Source organism: Mus musculus, chromosome 4 (genome assembly GCF_000001635.26).
Source record: "Mus musculus strain C57BL/6J chromosome 4, GRCm38.p6 C57BL/6J".
Classification (NCBI taxonomy): Eukaryota; Metazoa; Chordata; class Mammalia; order Rodentia; family Muridae; genus Mus; species Mus musculus.
The window spans coordinates 134810701-134832052 of NC_000070.6; the positions used below are offsets into that span (position 1 = coordinate 134810701).

A 21352-nucleotide genomic window follows, 5' to 3' on the forward strand; every position below is an offset into this window, starting at 1 on the left:
GCACACATGGAGCACAGAGACACATGCAGGCAAAACACTTATGATCATAAAATTAAATAAATTAATCTAAAACATATCTTAAAGACCCTTAAGAACACCCCCATCTGTGTTGGAAGCACTGATAGCTTTGTTGAGGACTGACTGCAGAGGGAGATCTCAAAGCACTTAGTGGCCACACAGAAAGTGAGAGGAAGCTCAGGTGTATGGTGGAGTACAGTGATCCCTTCCTCTGCTCTATGGGTGAGGTCACTGAGAGACGAATGTTGGAGGGCAGTGTGAGCTGGCTCCGGAGGAGCTGAAACATGTACTAATGAACAACCTAGGAAAGCAAACCACCCACACAAACTGTTCTGTCCCATCCCACCCAAGCATCAAATCCCACATCTATCTTGGGACAAGGAAAGCCAACTGTGACCAAATACTCTAGTGACATACCTAGATGCAGCAGCAAAGGCAACAGCCCGTGCAGCTGTGGCTTCTTCTAACTTCTTCCTTTTTTTCTCCTCCATTAGCTGCTTTTCTACAAAGCTTCGGGCTTCCTGCTCAGCCTTTAGCTTCTTCTCTAGCTGGCTGATATTCTGCTTGTCTTTTTGCTTCATTTGCACGGCATTGTGTAACCTATATGGAAATAGTTGTTGACAAAGAATCTTCTCATTGACAGTCACTATAAGCCCTAAGAAACATAGTCTCCATGCAGTCTTTCTGTGAGGCGGGTGTGTATGGGAGGTTCGAATAGCCAAGTATCAGAGAAAACACATGGTCATTACTAATTACTACTTAACGGTTCCTAAATACTAATAAGTCACCTACTTTATGTAACTCAGAGTCAGCCCGGCCCTCTGTTCTGTTAAGTGATGCAGAGCAGGCAGTCAGAAGACATGGGTCAGAAAGGTAAGGAAGAGGGTAGAAGGTGACTAGAGAGTTAATTCTGAACATTGGAGGGAACCCCCCCAAAAACTTAAAAAAGAACCCAAAAAACAACAACATACCAGTCCTATTGAATACAAAGTTGGTGGGAGGGGAAGGTCTGTTATTCTGTTTTTCAGTTGTTTTCTTAGGCAAGATCTCACTACGTAGCCTAGGGTGTCCTTGAACTTGTGGCAATTCCCTTGGCTTGGCCTCTGCCACGCTATGCTTCTGTATGACAGCCATGCTGCAGCCTGTTCTCCTCTCTCAGCCCTCAGTTCTCTACAGCTTCACACAGCAAGGTGAAGGGAGCCAGCCCTCAGACTGTCCCCCAGAGGCCAACGCTAACAACTGCACAAGCTGCTCAGACGATGGCCAGGGTTCTTGCATGGTGGACTCTAGCAGACAGTTAACTCCTGGAACTCTAAGTGAGAATCTTCTTTGTGGGGAAGCCTATGAGAGACATCACTGTCACAGACACACACAGCTTAGAGACTACAAAGACAACCTTACCTTAATCAGCAACTAACTCCAGAACGAAATAAAGAAAGTTTAAGGAATTCACACAGAAGAGCCAGCTTCTGCCTGTCTCTTCAAATGAAACCAAAGCTCACTGTCATTTTTCAGTTCTGAGATTCAAAGTAAATATAGCCTAGTCCTCAGGAAAAGATCACACTTTGCAAAGAGTGGCAAAATTCCTTATCACCATTACTTATCACAAAAGCTTAGTAACTAATATTACAGTTAACTACATTACTAAAGCAGAGATAATATTATGAAACTCTTGCTGGAACAAAGCAAGTGTAGAATTGATGGGAACACGGAAAATTAAACATCAATGAATAGGAAGGTTGGGCCGTGTCTCCTGGTCAGCCTGAGACTGTCCTCCCCTGGTACCAGGAGGCCCTGCTCAAGGCCCCTAGGTGCACGTACTTGTTCTGCAGCAGCTCGTTCTCCTGCCGGAGCTGGCCCATTTCTGAGCGGATGCCTCGCTCTGTGCTTGAGAGGGCGCTGATCTGACTGCGCAGCTCTTGCTCCACTTGCCGGCTGGCTTGCAGGTCAGCCTTTAGCTTTTTAATGTCTTGTTCCAGCCTGGGAAAGGGAGAAAGGCAGCATTTTCATTTGTGAGACGCCTTAGGGAGTGGGACGGTCTCCACGGGACGACCTGTGATGTGCTTAGTTCTATGGTGTGACTGCCTTCACAGGAGGGCTTAACTTTTGATTGTCCCCAATGTCTACCTGAGTAGTGGATAAAGGAGCAGGGAAAAACAGGAGAGCTAAACATTCAAGTCTCTTCCCCACTGCTGACTTCCTTAGCAAGTAAAGCCTGCCAGAGCAATAAACTCAGAACCCAGCCAGAGACTCTTCTTTTTGACACTCTCCTAGATCAGACTGCACTGTCCCTCATCATGGGCTACAAGATCGCCATCCATTTCCAGAAACTGCTTGCTAAGTAACAGTCACACTTTTGGTATGGCACAAGAGCTCATCAAGGCTCAAGAAAAGGGACATTAAGAAAACTGTAAGCTAAAACCTACCTTACTGTGCCATTCCTTACTGCCTGCTCCATCTAGCCCATAATAACACCAGCTTAAGAGATATGCACTTGGGGTCTAAATATAAGCAAGCAGTAAAAGGAACTAAAGGGCAAAATCAAATCTCTTCTTCACAGGAAGGCTCTATAATTTCAACAGGGGCCAAAGACTGGATGACTAAAATAATTAGATAGTAACACAAGAAAGGCTACAATTAAACACACACTAGGAAGAATAATAGCAGCAGCCACTCCTCAGTGACTGGACGCACTGCTCCCGATAGGTCCGTAGCAATGTGAACTAATTTAATCAGCAGAGCTAAGGGCCAACTGCAATGATTATTCCCATTTTTCCCAGATGAAGAAATAAGAGTAAGAAAATCTTGCAGCCCACGATCGCCAGGCAGGATCCCCAGGATCCATCCATCCTCCTCCCCAGCCCAGCAATCTGGGGCAGGCTGTGCAGAGGATGGGAAGCAGGGAAGGAGGAGTGCTCCGAATGGAGTTGGCACACTTAAAACCTCCGAGGCACGAGCAGCCATGGTGCTTGGACAAGCCCTCAGTCTGGTGCCTGAGAAAGACTGTACTAGAACCAGTAGGAAAGAGTCAGCTGGACCTCGATAGCCGAGCTGAAGATCAGGCCCAGGACGTACACTACAGTGAAGCTCTGAGAAGACAGTTTTTCTACAAGACACAAATGGACAGATGAGCAAACATCAGTGCTTGGGTTCTGTGTGCAGAAACCCCATCCCTCCCCGGTGTTAAGGACATGCCAGGGCTTGCTCATGCTAAGCCACACTTAACCTCTCAACTACCACCCCAACCTGAGAAAACTCCTCAGCGCCTCTAGTCCAGCACACTGACAGAAGCACGGCTTCCGGTGCACAATGGGGATCTCCCTTTGGACTGTCAGATCCACAGACTAAAGCTCATACATGTTTTATTATGTGCAAAGTCCTCAGGGCCTACTGCAGAAATCAATACTCACTCAGTAATGTTCCCTGGTCTCTTACAGAAAGCTGAACACTTTCTTCCCCTAACTACCATTAGACAACTTTAAAACGACTCTCGAGCCCCAAAGTCATACTGCAGGCGCTATCACCAGTGTTCCCTTCCTTGTGAGAGCACAGCCTAGAGACTGAGTTCCAGGGGCACTGCTTGGTCTCCTGCCAGGGTTCACTCCCTAGGGAAGAGTCACAGGTCCACATCACACCACACTGTCCCTATCACCAAGGTCATTTCAGTTCAGTGTACTTGAAGATCAGCATTTAGATCATAGCTATGCTGTCCTTCATTCACCTGAAGTAACCCAAGGGCTACACTACAAATAGGCTGCGTAGGGTTCGTCCCATTAACAAGTGCATGCTCATGTTCACATCTCTTGTGAGGCCAGCCTCTCAGAGGAAGTAGTGCGTGTTTAGTGAAAGGGCAGGCTCCTCTGTGAGGACAGAGGCATTTGGTCTGTACAGGGCTCGGTCATCAGGGTCCTAAGCCTCTAGGGCCAACTCTGCACACATCTTTGCAGTTTCCTCATCTGCGGCTGACCATCTCTAAGGTTCTTCCCACTTATTCTAGGATTTTGAGGCCTGACACATTTAGAAATAGCTGCTGATTTACCTCTGAGCAGCAGCTTAATTAAGTTGTACCAGATGTAGATAGGGGAATCTGGTTCCACAGCACAGCTTACTGCCACTGAAGAAAAAAAGCCCCTTCTTTCAGATGCTACATTTTAGTAATTTTGTACTTATCACTTTTTTTCATTTTAAAAGTCTTCTGTTTTGGTTTTGTTGTTGTTGGTGGTGGTCTTGGTTTTGTTTTTTTAAGACAGGATCTCTTTGTGTAGCCTTGGCTGTCCTAGAACTCCCTCTGTAGATCAGATTGGCCCAGAACTCAAAGAGTTCTGCCTCCCTCTGTCTCCTCAGTGCTGGGATTAAAGGCACACACCACTACTGCCGGACTTCCAGTCTTTCACGTTAAGTGAAATGTCTCTATGACACAATGGCCTTCAGGGTATGTATGCAGTGAATCCCAGCAGTCAGGAGACACAAGAGTTTCAGGGAGACAGAGTTTCAGGCCAGTCTGCTTTACAAAGGGAGTCCAGGATGTCCAGAACTCTGTTACACAGAGAAATACTGTTTCAAAAGACATTATTTCCTCTAAGTAAAGTTTTGGGATTTCTTGAAATTTGCAATAATATAAAGAGTTTTGAGAACAAAGGATACAAACATAATTTTGGTAAAATACAGAACACAATGCTTTAAAAAGTTTCTTTCCACTTATCTAGTTAGTGTGCACATCTGCATGCGTGCATGCACGTGAAGGTCAGAGGACAAGTTCTGAGAGTATGCTCGCTCCTTCCACAGTGTAAGTGAGTGAGAGCCATTACTTCAAGTCACTGGGCTTGGCAGCAAGTGCCTTTTCCCTCTGAGCCATCTCCCTGGTCTCCCAAAATGCTCTTTAGAAGTGGAATTCAATGAGAATATTGTCAAAGCCAAACCAGCAGTACTATACAACAAAAAGAGGGAAGTTACAAAAATATGTTTCCTTTGTTAAGAAAGAAAGGATACTTTTTCAGAAGTATACATCTAAGATCTATATACTCTAGTGTGTACATGCTCAGAAGTACACATTCAAGATCTGTATACTTTAGTGTGGATATGGCATATTGCAGTAGGAAACTGCTTGAATCCAGAGCTTCCTGAATACTAGACTCTCCCACTGAGCTACATTTCTAGCTCAGGAAACCTCATCACCCCCGCCCCCCTTCACCCCAAGACAGAGGCTTACGATGAAGCACTGTAGAGCAGGTTGGCCTCAGAGATCCACCCACTTCTACCTCCAGAGAAATGGTTTGTTTTGAAAATACAAAACAATTTATTCTCATAAAAAAATAGGACAAAAATGCTTCAGTCTTTTCCTAACTACTGTCATTAGCTCCACCAACTCTTAATTACTGCTTTCCAAAGCGTGATAGTTAAGATCAGCGTCCCTGCCTGAGAAACCCTGGGCTTCACGATCACTACCTAATGACATTAGTTGAGTACGCTAAGAGAAAGTCTCAGTGACCTAAGAAATCCATAATCTAAGCATTTCAAATACTGACAAAGAAACTTCTACTAAAGACTAAAGACTGTCTGAGCTGCCTGAGCAGCAAAACCTCGACTTAAAAGCACAAGTCAAAACGCAGTGAGCAATCTCCATGGGCTACTGCAAGAAACTGTCACTTTGAAGACCTACTACATAGTTCAAATTTTTACTGAAACAGGTGGTAAAATGATTTATAACCTCTCACTGGGTTTAACTTTTTACTATAAGAATAAAATGCAGCCGGGCAGTGGTGGCGCACACCTTTAATCCCAGCACTTGGGAGGCAGAGGCAGGCGGATTTCTGAGTTCGAGGCCAGCCTGGTCTACAGAGTGAGTTCCAGGACAGCCAGGGCTATACAGAGAAACCCTGTCTCGAAAAACAAACAAGCAAACAAACAAAAACAAGAAATGCACTCAGCATTAAAAAAAAAAAAATCTAACAAAAGAATTCAAAGTGTAAACAACTCACACTCCTCTCATTTAGGCTGAATCAAATCATACTCGGCTTGCATCTGATGTACTTCTTCCCTACGAGCCTTTTCCCCACTTTCCATGCATGTAATACATTTATCATGAAGGGGGTTAACACACATACAGCCTGAATATCAGCTGCACCTTCACCTACTCAGACACTTTCCTTAAACTACTGCACGGTGCTCTACTGTATGGTGCTAACAACTGCTCAGTGGATGAAGGTGCATTCTATAACCCACACCATGAAAGGAGAGAACCAACTTCCAGAAGTTGCCCTCTACCTCACACGCCATACCTTATATATATGTGATATATATGTGCGCGCGCGTGCGCGCACACACACACACACACACACACACACACACACACACACACACACACGGGGAGTATATAAGGACATTTACTGTATAATTTACTTACACAGGCTCTCTTCCCCTTCTTTTTAGCTAGGGTCTTATTATGTAATCCTGGCTGCACTTGAACTCACAGAGACCTGCCTGCCTCTGTCTCCCAAGTACTGGGATTGATGATGTATATCATTATGCCTGGCCACTCCATTTTCTAATTTTATAAGACGTGGCTCAATTGTTGTATCTGCTTAATAGAATGATGGATGCTGGAAATTTTAGGAGAAATATGTGAATTAGCAAGCTGAACTGAACTGAGACAGTCAGGTGCTAGGGACATTTAGTAAGCAGATATGACTACCTGTCTTAATGGTACACTTAACCCCCTTGGAGCTGAAGGTCAATACTTCTCTAGGTAAAATACACATGTATAATGTATTAATGAGAAGAAAGAAGTTCTGATTAAATAGTGTTAAGAGGTTAACGCAACATCTTCAAATGTATGCACAACACTCAATTTAACTGCCAATAGCTACCTAAACTAGAAGCAAGTCATAGAGAGAAACAAGATACAAATATAGGTAATAGTTACAACCTTCAAAATTCCAGTCGGATCAAAGGGTAGAGGACAGTACTTCCCTACCATCATGGACTCCCATCTCTCAGAGCTAAGCCTGCTCTGCCCTACCAGGGCTTCTGAGGGATTAAGGAACTCTTCCTACAAGTGCTACAACCTCATCAATTTTAGCGAGGAAGCAAATGTACTTCCTGCTTGCCCAGCCCCTGTGGGCTGGCTGGTGGGACCAGCACTGGCATAAATTCTGTGTACTTCTGTCTAGTTGTAACCAGTTACAGGTCACAATGACCTGATAGCCAGCCCAAAGCTCTGAAGCACTCACCTAGCTCTTCAGAGACGGGACCCGCCTACAGAAGCTCTCTCAACGGTCCTCAGGTCAGGCTGCAGGGCACCTAGGAAGTGGATTTGAAAGCTAAGGGCCCTCTTACCTACTCTAGTCCTATCTCTTCCCCTAATCTCAGTTATTCCCTAATCCTAACCCCAAGCCAAACTCTATGTAGTTGATAGCTGTTTAAATTCAAGAGGAAAAGATTTACATTTTAATAAGGGGAATCTCCAAACTGACTGAAGGAACTGAATGCAGATGACAGCCTTAGGCAGGCGAGATAAGAAAAACACCCCCAAGTTCTCAAGTGCCAGCCTGCACTTGGACAGATATTTTAAATATCTGAAGTTAGGGAGACCCAGAATCTAAATGTTTGTATTTCTCTGGTGATTGCCTGGAATCAGACCAAGGCAAAGATTTCTCAGAAGTTTAAAGGTTTAATGGTGCTGTGAAGTACCTTTTTTTTTTTTTTAAATAAAGCCTGCCTGTGAGCAGAGGGGATGCTTAAGGCACAGGGTAGTGAGTTTTGACAAGAGAAAGATCTGTGAGGAACAAGCTGATCTTTCTTTTTCTTTCTTTCTTTCTTTTATTTATTTATTTATTTTGGTTTTTCCAGACAGGGTTTCTCTGTGTAGCTCTGGCTGTCCTGTAACTCACTTTGTAGACCAGGCTGGCCTCGAACTCAGAAATCCACCTGCCTCTGCTGGGATTAAAGGCATGCGCCACCACGCCCAGCTCAAACTGATCTTAATAAGAATTCACCAAGAGAAAACTTGGCTCTGCAGCCACTCTAGGAGTCGTGCACCACCATGTCTCTTTGGGCTGCTGGCTGGACTCCTGGACCAGGGGGGTCAGGACCCTTGGCTCTGCAACTTTCCTCTATGTTTCTAGACCATACCCTGCTTCTAGTGGCAAAGGGGAATCTGAAAACCATGTCTAAGTTATACAGACATGCAACTGAGGCAAGTTTCCTAATGAACCCTGCTACCGATCTGTTTCCTGACACCTGCCTGTAACTGTGCAATGGGAACAGAAAATCCTACCCATTCTTCAAGGCACACTCTAGCACTGTGTGTCATAGTGCTTTCTGGAGAAGCCCTTGTGCTCTGGACGGTTAATGTGCTCATGCTTTGTGTTGGGCCCCAGCCATTCTGATGCTGAATCTGCTGTGTGAATGTGTCTCAGGGACGGGTAAAACAACTGGAAATAGAGACTATGTTCCTAAAGTTTCACGGAATTCTTACACATCGTGTCACTGATTCTCACACTGTGTCCTTCAGTGTCCTTACTCAGTAATCAGAATAGAACAGATCAGGCCAATGTCATAACTCTAGACGCAACAAACACACCCATAACTAGTGGCCTTCGATTCAGCTTTAAGAGATAGGATAAATGAATGTGTGTGCTTATGAAGGGAGGCACATATGAAAAAAGCCAATGAAGAGCCTCATCAAGAATCTAACTCCATGAGTAGTCCCTGTGTACTTTAACTCAAGATAGGACTTGTTTTAGATAAATGAAAGACCCAACCCCAGAAGAAATACTGATAATCCCCCATACCAATTTCCACTCCCCTGCCAGATCACCCACACTGACAGCACAGGCAGCATGGGTCCGTCAGGGCAGTATATGCCACGTACCTGACAGATAGCTACATGCTCCTATGTGAGATCTACCTACACTGACTGGAAGCTGTTCCAATACAGTCTATCAAGCACAGCTCAGCAAATACCAAAGTGAAGCTCTCTTGTACCTCATGGTAGGACAATTGCTTACCAGACACAAATGTCCAAAATAAAACACCATCCTGATGGACTGATTACTAGGTGAAACTGTACTAAAAAACATCTTATATATCTGCTCCATCTCCTGTCACACACTGCGGAGCCTCCAATAGGCATGGTCCCCACAGAATCATGTGTTTAAATGCCTGGCCTTAGAGAGTGACACTATTAGGAGGTGTGGCCTTGTTGGAGTAGATGTGGCCTTGATGAAGGAAGTGTATCACTCTGGAGGTAGGCTTTGAGGTCATATATACTCAAGCTATACCCAGTGTGGTATTCTGTCTCCTGATGCCTACAGATCACCATGTCTGCAAACTGCCATGCCTCCAGCCACGACAATAATGAACTAAACCTTTGCAACTTTAAGTCAGTCACAATCAAATGCTTTCCTGTATAAGAGGTGCCTTGGTCATGGTGTCTCTGCATAGAAATAAAACTCAAACTAAGACAAACACAAAGGGTGAACACATTAATTTTCCTTAAAGAATATAGAGGGACACCACACACTAAATCTTGGTCTGTGGTGTTTTGATTTATAATAAAGCTAATGAAAAGGTAAGTATTAGACAGAGTAAGTACTCTAGAGGCTTTTACGCAGCTGGTCATGTAAGGAAACATGGAGCTGCTGACTTTCTAAATTCTTCAAGAAGAAAGCCATGTGTGCCCAAATTACATCATGTTGGGTATGGGGCTTCACACTTTTAATCCCAGCACTTGGGAAGGAGAGGCAGGTAGATCTCCCTAAGTTTGAGGCTAGTGTGGTGTACAGAGTAAGTTCCAGGCCAGTCTGGGCTACACTGTGAGCCTGTCTCAAAACAAAAAAACACAACAAACCACATACACACCTACACATACAACTAGCATCATAAAGAAATGTGATTAAACATGAGTTTATATGAAAAGTCTTTTAAAATGGGCTGTCACGATGACTCAATAGACAAAGGTGCTTGCTGCCTAGGCTGAAGACTTGAGTTTGATTCCTAGAACCCACACTAGCAGAGACCCAATCCATTTAAATATCCTGATCTTAACAAGGACATGGGCATATATACATAATAAAAAACTTAAAGTCTTTATAATACAGTATCTTTTGATGCAGCAACTGGAGATGCACACAGAGACTTATATTAAACCATGCTTTGTGAAGAGGGTAAACCATCAGAACCTACCTATCACGCCCAGGCTCCTTATATGAATACCAGGTCATTTCTATCTGCTGGAGCTGTCAGACCTGGAAATGGTGGGCACACAGAATGTGTGGCTTCAGTGCTGCCTAGTTTCTAATACACTGCATGGTGCTCAGGTCACATAGCAGCCTTGCTTAAGTAGAAATCCTGTTCCTATTACCACGACTATATTCTTACACAATTTTAAAGTTCCTTCAATAGTTAAAATAAGCACAATCTGTCTTGTGAATTAATATAAACAAGACCAACCAAGTAAAACTACAGCAGCCTAAAATATTACAGACAGAGCAGGAAATGAAAATAAATCAGGTCTGCCAAAGTATACTTGCTCAGACATAGTGCCAGACAAATATAAATTAAGTTTGTTTCCAAAGAGACAAATAAACAAAAACCACTAAACTTTTAAAAATAGACTTAAGAATCTACTGCTTATTTTTTCCACTTAGTACTTTCCAAATAATTCAGTAGTCACACTTTTTCCAACCCATTTAATCTAATCTGCCAGCACCTCTAAGTGTCTGGCTTTTAAAGTCTTCATCCTAAGACCTCACACAGTTTCATATCTTAGCTAGGAAAGATGCCATTTAAAATAACCACTAATGCATCCCACTGAAAACAGAGGCTGTTCGGGCCGGGTCAGCTGGTCAGTCTGCGGAGCACTTGTGTAGGGAGCAAACCTCTTCTCCAAGGTTAGATTTTCTTCCACTGACTATTCCTGACACTCAGGCAAAGTATATTCAAACACAAACTTCATAAGCAAATGCAGACTCTAGGGCGAGTGCTTCCTGGGAGAGAAAGACAGACAGAAAGATGGAGCCTGAGTTTTTGCCAGCAGACACAGAGGCAGAGGCTGGTCCTGGGCTGGTAGAAGGCCAGGCTTAGCAGGACAGAGAAGGAAGTCAAGGCAGATTTCTCCCTTTTGTTGCTGAGAGATAGCCTGCAATAATTTCCCCTGGCCCTAGACATAACTGACAGGTGGTGTGAGTGGCTAGCTGGACAGCAGTCTCCCAGAGGACTCTGCCCTGGTCCTCGCCCTGCAATTTGGAGGCTCCTTTCACCCCCTACATCACCTCTAGAAAAAGTAGGGACAGATACTCAACTGTAAAGCTTCCTAGAATCCAGAATGAACGGGAATAGCAGTACGAAGCTTTTCTTTCTCTTTTTGCTTTTTATTAAATAAAATTGTTATTAACTTCACCAAATGAAACAAGGTTCTGTCCTAGGTACTGTCAAAGGTTTCCTGACCCCAGAGACCTCGAGGAGCTACGATGTGAACACCTTAGGTTCCTTAAAATATGCAGAACTAGGTATGGCAGCACATACTTGTGATTCTGGGAATTCAATATCATCTCCAGTTATAGCCTGAGCTATATGAAAACTGACTAAACTTTTAAAAAGCAAAGCCTTGATTATGATCATATGAGCATTATGACCAATTAGAAGACTCCGGTTCGAATGTCTCCTCTGTGCCAAGGACAAACGCAAAGGATGCCTCTATCCTCACTGACCTTACATTTATTACTCTGGGCACTAGGATGCTGTAAAGCAATGATCCTCGACCTGTTGGTAGCAACCCCTTTGGGAAGCAAAGGTTACTGTCACAGGGCCCCCAATACCATAGGAAAACACAGATATTTACATTATGATTCATAACAGTAGCAAAATTACAACTATGGAGTAGCAACAACAGCAACAACAAAATATGGTTGGGGTCCCCACAACACGAGGAACTGTATTAAAAGGTCCCAGCATTAGGAAGGTTGAGAACCACTGCTGTAAAGAGGAAGCAACACAGAAAGTCACAATGCAGAACCCTACAAACTATATAACCTCAGGTTAACATTTAAGTATTCTCTCTTTCTTTCTTCCTTTCTCTCTTTCTTTCTCTCTTTCTTTCTTTTTCTGAGATTTATTTATTTAATATACGTAAGTACACTGTAACTGTCTTCTTTATTTTTTATTTATTTATTTTTTGGTTTGAGAACTAACAAGCTCCTCTCTAATTTACCCTCTTCCTCCCCGGCACAGAACTTGGTTGACATACATGACCTCGCTGCTTTCTGGTTTAACTAGAATTTTTGCCACATTAAGAATAAAAACATTTTTGGCTACTAACATTTTAAGTCTGTTTTAAAATATCCTGAGCCAAGAATTCACAAAATCCCCAGGAATGGTGCATGCCTTTAATCATAACATTCAGAAAGCAGAGACAATTGATCTCCACGTTCTCAGCTACCCTGATCTCCATAACAAGTTCCATGACAGCCTGAACTATATAGAAAGATCCTGTTTAAAACAAAAACAAAAACATACATACAAAAAGAAACAAAAATAAAAAAAGAATTCACAAAAATCAAGTTGGAACAGAGTCCTTTAGTAAGATAATGGGTTTCTCAAACCAAAAGAGGACTTTGGACTGGCCTTGGCAAATTCCCCAAGTTTTCTGGGAAAAGCCTATAGGCAACGTGTATACTGTATCATGCCCAAGTACCCAGACCCCCTTGCCTAGACGCCTTTACTTAGCCATTTCTCCAGCGTAAGGTTTCCTGGTCTCATACCTAGCGTCTTTTTCATTCACTCAGCTCCGTGCTCCCAGGTTACTCTCTTAGCTAACACATATTCATTCACTATGAACCTTTTTTTAATAAAGACACAAAGATGAAGACATTCTATTTTAATAGAATTTCACAATCTATTAAAAGGAAAGAACAAACAAGAGCTGTACCCAGCAGGCCAACACATTTTCTGAATAGGGGCAAAAGGTAAGTATTTGTGGCTTTGTAGCTACAGTCTGTCACAGCTACTCAACTCTGCCACAAAAGCAGCCACAGGAACTGTGTAAACAAGCGAGCTATGCTCCAACAAAATGCATAAGGAGAGCAGCTGTGTGAAGGTGGAGAGGGCTCAGTGGAGCAGAGTACACTCTTCCTGTGCAGATCTTGGTTCCTGACACCCACCTCGGGTGGCTCACAAGTCTAGTTCCAAGGAATCAATGCTCCCCTCACACTTCTCCCTGCACTGTACTCACATACAGAAAACAACACACGTGGGAGCCTGCCTGCACAGACACACACAGACACACAATTAAATAAAAATAACCTTGGCATGATGGCACACAAATTTAATCTCAGAACTCAAGAAGCAGAGGGAGGTCGATTTGTGGGACTTTGAGACTAGCTGGGTCTATACTCTTCCAGTTCCTGGCCAACTAGGATGACAAAGTGAGCCCTTTTCTCTAATAAATAAACAATATGTAACATTTTAAAAAATTAAGTATCAGGCCAGGCAGTGGTGTGAGCCCCTTTAATCCCAGCACTTGGGAGGCAGAGACAGGTAATTTCTAGGAATTCAAGGCCAGCCTGGTCTACAGAGTTATGGGTACCAAGGCTACATAGAGAAATCCAGTCTCAAATAATTTAAGTAAAAATATTTAAAAATAAAACCTTAAATAAACAAACAGCAACAACAAAAACTACAGTGTACTTATGTATAATCTTTGGGCCAGAGCAAGCAGGGACTGAGTTGACCGGAGTGAGCAGAGGTCCTAAAAATTCCCAACAACCACACGAAGGCTCACACTATCCATACAGATACAGTGTACTCACATACATAAATAAATAAGACTGTTGTAGACAAGTTTCTAGGGCACTTACTAAGTGATTGATGTGGGAGGGCCCAGCCCATTGTAGATGGTAGCACCCTGGGTTCTGTAAGAAAGCAAGTGGAGCAAGCTACGGGGGAGCAAGCCAGTGAGCAGCACCCCTCCATGGGCTCTGCATCAGCTCCTGCCTCCAGGTTCCTGCCCTGCTTGAGTTCCTGTCCTGACTCCTTTGGTGATGAACAGTGATGCTAAAGCAAATAAACTCTTTCTTCCCCAAGTGACTTTGCTACGGTGTTTGATCACAGCAATGATAACCCTAAGACAGAGACAACTGAGTTCAGCTTGTTCATCTAAAGATGACACACTCACTCTACTCAGAAACTAACACCTTAAACACAGCAGTTAATGGCATTCAACAAGCATACATACATCAAAATCAGACAAGCAAGAGAAAAAGAAATGGCAAGGCCTTCTCTAACCATAGTAGATAATTTTCTTAGAAAAATGCTTTTCTCGGCTGGAGAGATGGCTCAGAGTTAAGAGTACTGGTTGCTCTTTAAGAGGACTTGGGCTCATTTCTCAGCACCCACATGGCAGCTCACAACTGTAACTCCAGTTCCAGGTGGTCCAACACTCTAATACAGACACTTGTGCAGGCAAAACACCATGCATGCATGCATGCATACATACATGCATGCATGCATACATACACACACACACACACATGCATATGTATATATACATACACATAAATAATAAAATCAAAAATTTTTTTCTCCTTTCAAATGCTTTCATTATTATTCACCTGGAGAATTCTGGAAATGTGTGTAAGTAAAGAGAAAAAATGTCTGTCTAATATACCACAGGCTGTAGCTTTTGTCAACATTTCAGCTTTTCGCGTCAGATCTCTTTTTTGTATACATTGGGAAAGATGTTTCTAATTACATTGCTTTGTCTTCTTTATGGAGCCTCATATTGTGAATAGTTTCTAAAGTTCTTTAATACTCCCAAAAGTATGATTTTTACAATAACTGTACTAGAAGACAGGTGCAGTGGCATACTCTAATTCCAGCACTCAGGAGGCAGAAACAGGCAGATCTCTGTGAATTCAAACCCAGCCTGGTCGCTAGTGACTTCCAGGACAGCCAGAGCTACACAGAGAGACCCTGTCTCCAAAGTAAATAAAAAATAAAAGGTGCACACACCTTTAATCCCTGCAGAGACAGGTGGGTCCAGGACTATTTATATAAATTTCTCTCACTGTTGGATAGTTGGGTTGCTTTTCACAGGGTTCTCACTGTGTAGCTCTGACTATTTTTTTTTTAAAGATTTATTTATTATATGTAAGTACACTGTAGCTGTCTTCAGACACTCCAGAAGAGGGCGCCAGATCTCATTACGGATGGTTGTGAGCCACCATGTGGTTGCTGGGATTTGAACTCCGGACCTTCGGAAGAGCAGTCGGGTGCTCTTACCCACTGAGCCATCTCACCAGCCCAGCTCTGACTATTTTGAACTCACAGAGATCCAGGTTCTAGGATTAAAGGTGTGCACCACCACACCTAGATCCCTTTTATCCTCATAGTACATTAAAAGTTGAAAATAGCTGGGCGTGGTGGCGCACCCCTTTAATCCCAGCACTCGGGAGGCAGAGGCAGGCGGATTTCTGAGTTCGAGGCCAGCCTGGTCTACAAAGTGAGCTCCAGGACGGCCAGGGCTACACAGAGAAACCCTGTCTTGAAAAACCAAAAAAACAAACAAACAAAAAAGTTGAAAATAATTCTATAGAAGTTTTAAAACTACTTAAATATATTTTCTATTAACTTTCTGACAGCAAGTACTTCTCTAAAACAGAAACTTACTCTGGGGGTGCCTACAGGTGAAGATACAGTCCACACTGGTGACAACAGGAGGCAGCAGTCCCCAGGAGCAGGCAAGGGGCACAAATACCACAGCCCTAGGTCACTGGTCATTTGGGTCCTCAATCTTCTATACCAAAGGTAGATCAGGTAGCAGGAGGCAATTAGCATCACAATTAGCTGGGCTGCCTGAGAAGGCAGTTTCACCTCACTTGCAACACCAAACAAACACAGGAAACCTGTTTTGGTACTAAAATCATGTAAAGATGTTAAATAACTTGCAGCAAAGGTGTCACCTGCTTTATTTAGCCAATTTTGGGGAATTCCTTCTGAAATAAGATGCACAATAACTGGTCTCTCCACTCTGAACATCTGAAAGAACTTTCTTCTGACTTCATCGGCAGATAATAGGGAAGCTGTGGATGGACTCCTGCACGGCAGAGGCAATGGTGTGCGTCCAAAGGGGCACAGAGACCTGCTTCAGGAGTGAGAGATACTATAGATCCCATTTCTCTTCTCTTGCTATCACTCACAATATTAAAACCAATCAATACTCTGGTTTACATGTTTTACCATGATAAAAACTCTTCTTCAAAGAATAAATTGTCCTTGGCCTTTAAAAATGCCAAAGAAAGTGGAATATAAGAAACTTACTGAACTGAGTAAGTTACATACAGCAAAAACAAAAAACAGCCTCCAGTTCAGCTCTCAGCTTCCAGATTGAAGACAGAGTTAACAACACACCTGTTTGCCGGTCAGTGTCACATACCATTGTTACTTTTAGTTAATTAAGGTTGAGAAGAGGCATGTTTCTGACTAAATCTACATCTAGTATTATGTTCCCACATGGAATTTTTATCAAGAGATTTCCTTTTTCTTTTGTTTTAAAAATGTATTTGTTGTGTGTGCAAGTGTTTTGTGTGTGTGTGTGTGTGTGTGTGTGTGTGTGCATGTAGGTCAGAGGACAACTTGCCAGCATCTGTTCTCTCCTTCCTCCATGTGGGTCCCAGGGATCACCAGGCCTTATCTATGGATAATTTATTTTTTTTTATTTTTTTTGGCTTTTCGAGACAGGTGTAGCCCTGACAGTCCTAGAACCCACTCTGTAGACCAGGATGGCCTCAAATTCAGAAATCCTCCTGCCTCTGTCCCCCAAGTGCTGTGATTAAAGGCATGCACCATCACTGCCCGGCAGTAATTTAAATTCTAATTACAGAAAGAAACTAACCAATAAAACAAGCTCAGGGTAAAAGGACAAATTTCTTACTCTTCTCCCCATCTGTCAGTTTGATCATAGAGAAATTTGCATCAACAAGGCACAAACTCTTCTTGTTGTCTTTTTGTCAAAAAGAACCTTCGATAGGCAAACATAAAGAGGCAGGATGAACACACAGCGTCTTTTAGGACCACCAATCAGGCAGCATGTACATCTGTCCCCTCTAATTTAGAATACAGGAAAGGTTAAATCAAGTCTTTGCTATGCCTACACAGGTGCCTACAAACCCGTGTAAAGCAAACCACCTGCCTGCTGCCAGTCTCAGCGTTGATCAGGAACAACTCCTGCAGGCCACCGAAGTGTTCCTTTTGGAGTCACCTCAAGAGGAAGGGAGTGTACACACACTTACCTTACCAGCGCGTCTGGTTTGCTCAGCTGGTTGTTAGGAATACAGTTCTCCATTAAGTCCTTGTGTGCACTCGGGCCCTTGCTGGTGCACTTCTGCTTCTTCTCGTTTTTACTAGACGAGGAAGGAATGCTTCCATTTGTAGCGCTGTGACTTCGAGGCGAGGAGTTCACAACTCCACTGGCATTTTTGTAATTTTTTGAGGAAGCAGTGCATGAGTCCTCTTTTAAGAGATTTTCTGTACTTCCCACAAGATCATTGTTTAATCTTTTACTATTGATATGGTTTTCCATATACTCAATCTCTTGTATCTTAGAGTCTACAGGTTGTAGAATGTTGTTGTTATTTATTCCAAGGTTGTGTTTCTTGGCATCCTTGTCCTTCTCTTTCCCTTTTTCTCGATATTCTATCTCTGGCAACGTTGTGGACAGTTTTTTGTTGGCTGGGATGCCTCCGTTGTGGTGTATAAGGATCGAGGAATCCATGTCCGGCAATCCCTTGGCTGCTACAGTACCAAAAACAAACCAACAAACAAACAAAAACCCATACTGGAATATTTAGCTTTTTAAAAACTCGGCTAGAAATTCACTACACTGATCACAGTAGAAACTTGGAAGCGGTGGTAAGTACAATATATATTACATCAGCTCCAAGGAGCAAGTCTAGACACATTTGAAAAAAAATCACCATAATATGAACTTCAAACCATTAAAGATATGGCATTAAAACAAAATTAAAATTTTATAATTAATTCACATATCAAGTCAACTAAGTTTGTCATAAGAGAAAGAGCAAAAGCAGGTCATTTTTATAAGAAAGAGGCCTTTTTTTTTTTTTTTAAATGAAAAGGCATTTATTATACTGGCTTATGCTACGGCAGGGTAGTCCACCATGGCTACCTTCCTAAGAAGCTCTATTTAAAAAGAGGCCTAAATTAGACCCGGGAGATGGCTCAGTATGTAAAAATGTTTGCTCCACAAGCCTAGTGCCTGAGTTCAATCTTCAAGACCTAAGTAGTTATGAGAACAATTCCACAAACACACACACACACACACACCCCTACCTCTTCTCTCTCTCTCTCTCTCTCTCTCTCTCTCTCTCTCTCTCTCTCCCTCCCTCCCTCCCTCTCTCTCTCTCTCTCCCTCCCTCCCTCCCTCCCTCCCTCCCTCCCTCCCCCCCATTCTCTCTCTGTCTCCCATTCTCTTTCTCAAAAGATGTCTGGATTAAAAAACATCTGATAATATTACTGAAAAAATTTCAAATGAAAGAAAACATGGACTTCTGGTTACAGACATCTATCTTTTATGACTGTAGTGTTGAAGGAATATGTCTGTATCAATGCCTAGGACACTTAAGAACTTTCTGTAACAATGCAGTACATTTCAATGGGCTGTGGTCTCCTTAAGAGCTATTTTGCACTGCTACAGATAAAAAGGATTTTAATATAAATTAACTAAAAAGCATAGTCTCAAACTTCTAACTCCCAAGCAAAGGAAATTAGTATTGGGGGCTGAAGAGATGTCTCAGTGTTTAGGAGAACTGTCTCTACTCTTCCAGAGGTCCTGAGCGTAGTGGCTCAGAACCATGTATATAATGCAATCTGATGCCCTCTCTGTCATGCAGGCATACATGCAAATAGAGCACTCATATGGATAAATATTTTTTAAAAGGGAAAATTAGTATTACTTCCAGCTTATCTATCACTCTTGGCTGAATGTCCATTTGAGAAACCACGTTAGAAATGGTTCTATTTGGGCTGGTGAGATGGCTCAGTGGGTAAGAGCACCTGACTGCTCTTCCGAAGGTCCAGAGTTCAAATCCCAGCAACCACATGGTGGCTTACAACCATCTGCAACAAGATCTGACTCCCTCTTCTGGAGTGTCTGAAGACAGCTACAGTGTACTTACATATATTAATAAATAAATCTTTAAAAAAAAAGAAATGGTTCTATTTAAGAATTACTGTACCATGTATATGAAACTTTCAAACAGAACCCACACCTTGTTCTTTAAGAAGGCAATATCACATGACCACACCAGCATATACTTTGGTCTTAACTTCTTCAATTACAATGCCATGGTCAAGATGTATTTTATTAAGAAGTATTTTTTTTTAATTTGTAACAACATATTCACATTTTTAAAAATTAAATATGAGTTAGGGCCTGGTGAGATGGCTCAACAGTTAAAAGCATTTGTTGTTCTTACACAGGACCTGAGTTCAGTTCCCAGCCACATGGTGGCTCAGAACAACCAGCAACCGCAGTTCCAGGGTTCCAGAGTACCAGTGTGGTACACATACAAACATACAGGAAAAAGTTCCATACACATAAAATAAAAATACATGGAAAAACATGCACCTTATTTAGAAGCCAATGGCTCTCCGAGAGTAAAATATGGCACACACATTCTGTATTTCATGGCCAAACAATGCCACGAGGAAGAATATCAGGAAAACTAAACATCTAAAATCTCAGTAAAATTCTTTTACTGAGCCAAAATGTGACTAGTGTCTTAGGCCTACAGCTTCAGAGTAGAGACATACCTTCCTCAGCCTCCTTCTCCTGCTTCTGCAACATTTGCTGCTCTGGAGGGAGGGCCTGCTGAAGAAGCTGCATGTAAAACTCGTTCTCCTTCTGAACTTCCTTCTGCTTCCTTAACCGCATTTTGTAGCTCACATAACTTTTGAAGCCAAAGCCCAAAGTCACCACAGGGTATCCAATGCTAGAAGGAAGACAGTCCAGCCAATAATTGCAAACTTAAAACAACATGTGTAGTAAGCACATAGGCTACTGAGATGGAAAATTAGAAAATCAATTCTAGTTGATGATAAATTCGTGCACACAGAACAAGGCCTGTGGACAGGACTGCTGGACCACAGGAGTGCACTGTCCAGCGCACTGCCTGACTCCTTAGCTCTAGAGTCACCCGGTTTACTGATAGATACAGCAACTAAGTTCTGAGGAAACATGGGCCTTATGCATTAAAATTTAGGCATCTTGGGCTGGTGAGATGGCTCAGTGGTTAAGAGCACCTGACTGTTCTTCCGAAGGTCCAGAGTTCAAATCCCAGCAACCACATGGTGGCTCACAACCATCTGTAACAAGATCTGACGCCCTCTTCTGGAGTGTCTGAAGACAGCTACAGTGTACTTACATATAATAAATAAATCTTAAAAAAAAAAAATTTAGGCATCTTTATGTTTTTAAGAATTAAAAGTATCTGGACATGACAGAGCCATTGCTCACAAGAACTCGCAGAGACTATGGCTACACAGCATCAAGGCAAAGTTCCTGCACACATCAGGGAAGGCCTCGTGAAACCCCACCTCTAGTTGTTGAAGATATCCGTGTTCCACTAAATGGCCCTATACCCATGTACACACTGGCAGCATTCACTGGAATTTTAAAAAAGAACACATGTGGGCTGGAGAGATGGCTCAGTGGTTAAGGGCACTGACTGCTCTAGAGATCCTGAGTTCAAATCCCAGCAACCACATGGTGGCTCACAACCAGCAGTAATGGTCTTCTGGCATGTCTGAAGATAGCTCCATATACTCCTATAAATAAATAAATCTTTGAAAAAAAAGAAAAGAATACATTTAGCTAGCTAGCTAGAAGGTGTGTGTGTGTGTGTGTGTGTGTGTGTGTGTGTGTGTGTGTGTGTAGGGCATAATAGAAGAGTTTAAGGGGAAGGACTAGGGATTAGATTTGATCAAAATAGAGTATAAACATGTATGAAGTTCTCAATACAATATTTAAACAGAACTAGAGGGTAGAGATTTTTAATGGATATCTACAAATAACCATGCTAAGTGTTAAAAAATCAAAAGAGTGCACATGCCTTTAATCTCAGGACTGGGAGACAGAGACAGGCGGATCTCTAAATTCAAGCACAGCCTAGTTTATAGAGGAAGTTCCAGGATAGCCAGAGCTAAACAGAGAAACCCTGTCTCAAAAAAACAAAACAAAACAAAATCAAAAGGACATTATTTTTAATTTTTAACAAGGTAGAGTTAAGTCTAGGCAATTATACATTAATCTTTGTGT

At 42.6% G+C, this 21352-nt stretch overlaps 1 protein-coding gene across 6 annotated transcripts in view; it reads right to left on the minus strand.

The window, feature by feature from the left end:
• Maco1 (macoilin 1) overlaps positions 1 to 21352 on the minus strand; it is a 51173-nt gene that overhangs the window by 7942 nt on the left and 21879 nt on the right. For 4 of the 6 annotated variants that reach the window (NM_001355501.1, NM_001355500.1, NM_025382.6 and 1 more), the window contains 4 exons: positions 19849 to 20027; positions 17307 to 17808; positions 1840 to 1998; positions 436 to 618 (listed from right to left, as the gene is read on the minus strand). In NM_001355501.1, the coding sequence (NP_001342430.1) occupies positions 436 to 618; positions 1840 to 1998; positions 17307 to 17808; positions 19849 to 19969 (965 nt within the window). In that variant the 5' untranslated portion in view covers positions 19970 to 20027. Of the gene's footprint in view, positions 1 to 435; positions 619 to 1839; positions 1999 to 2128; positions 7318 to 15684; positions 15932 to 17306; positions 17809 to 19848; positions 20028 to 21352 lie in introns of those variants that run through there. The other 2 variants (XR_001784176.2, XM_006539100.4) reach the window with 2 other exon arrangements.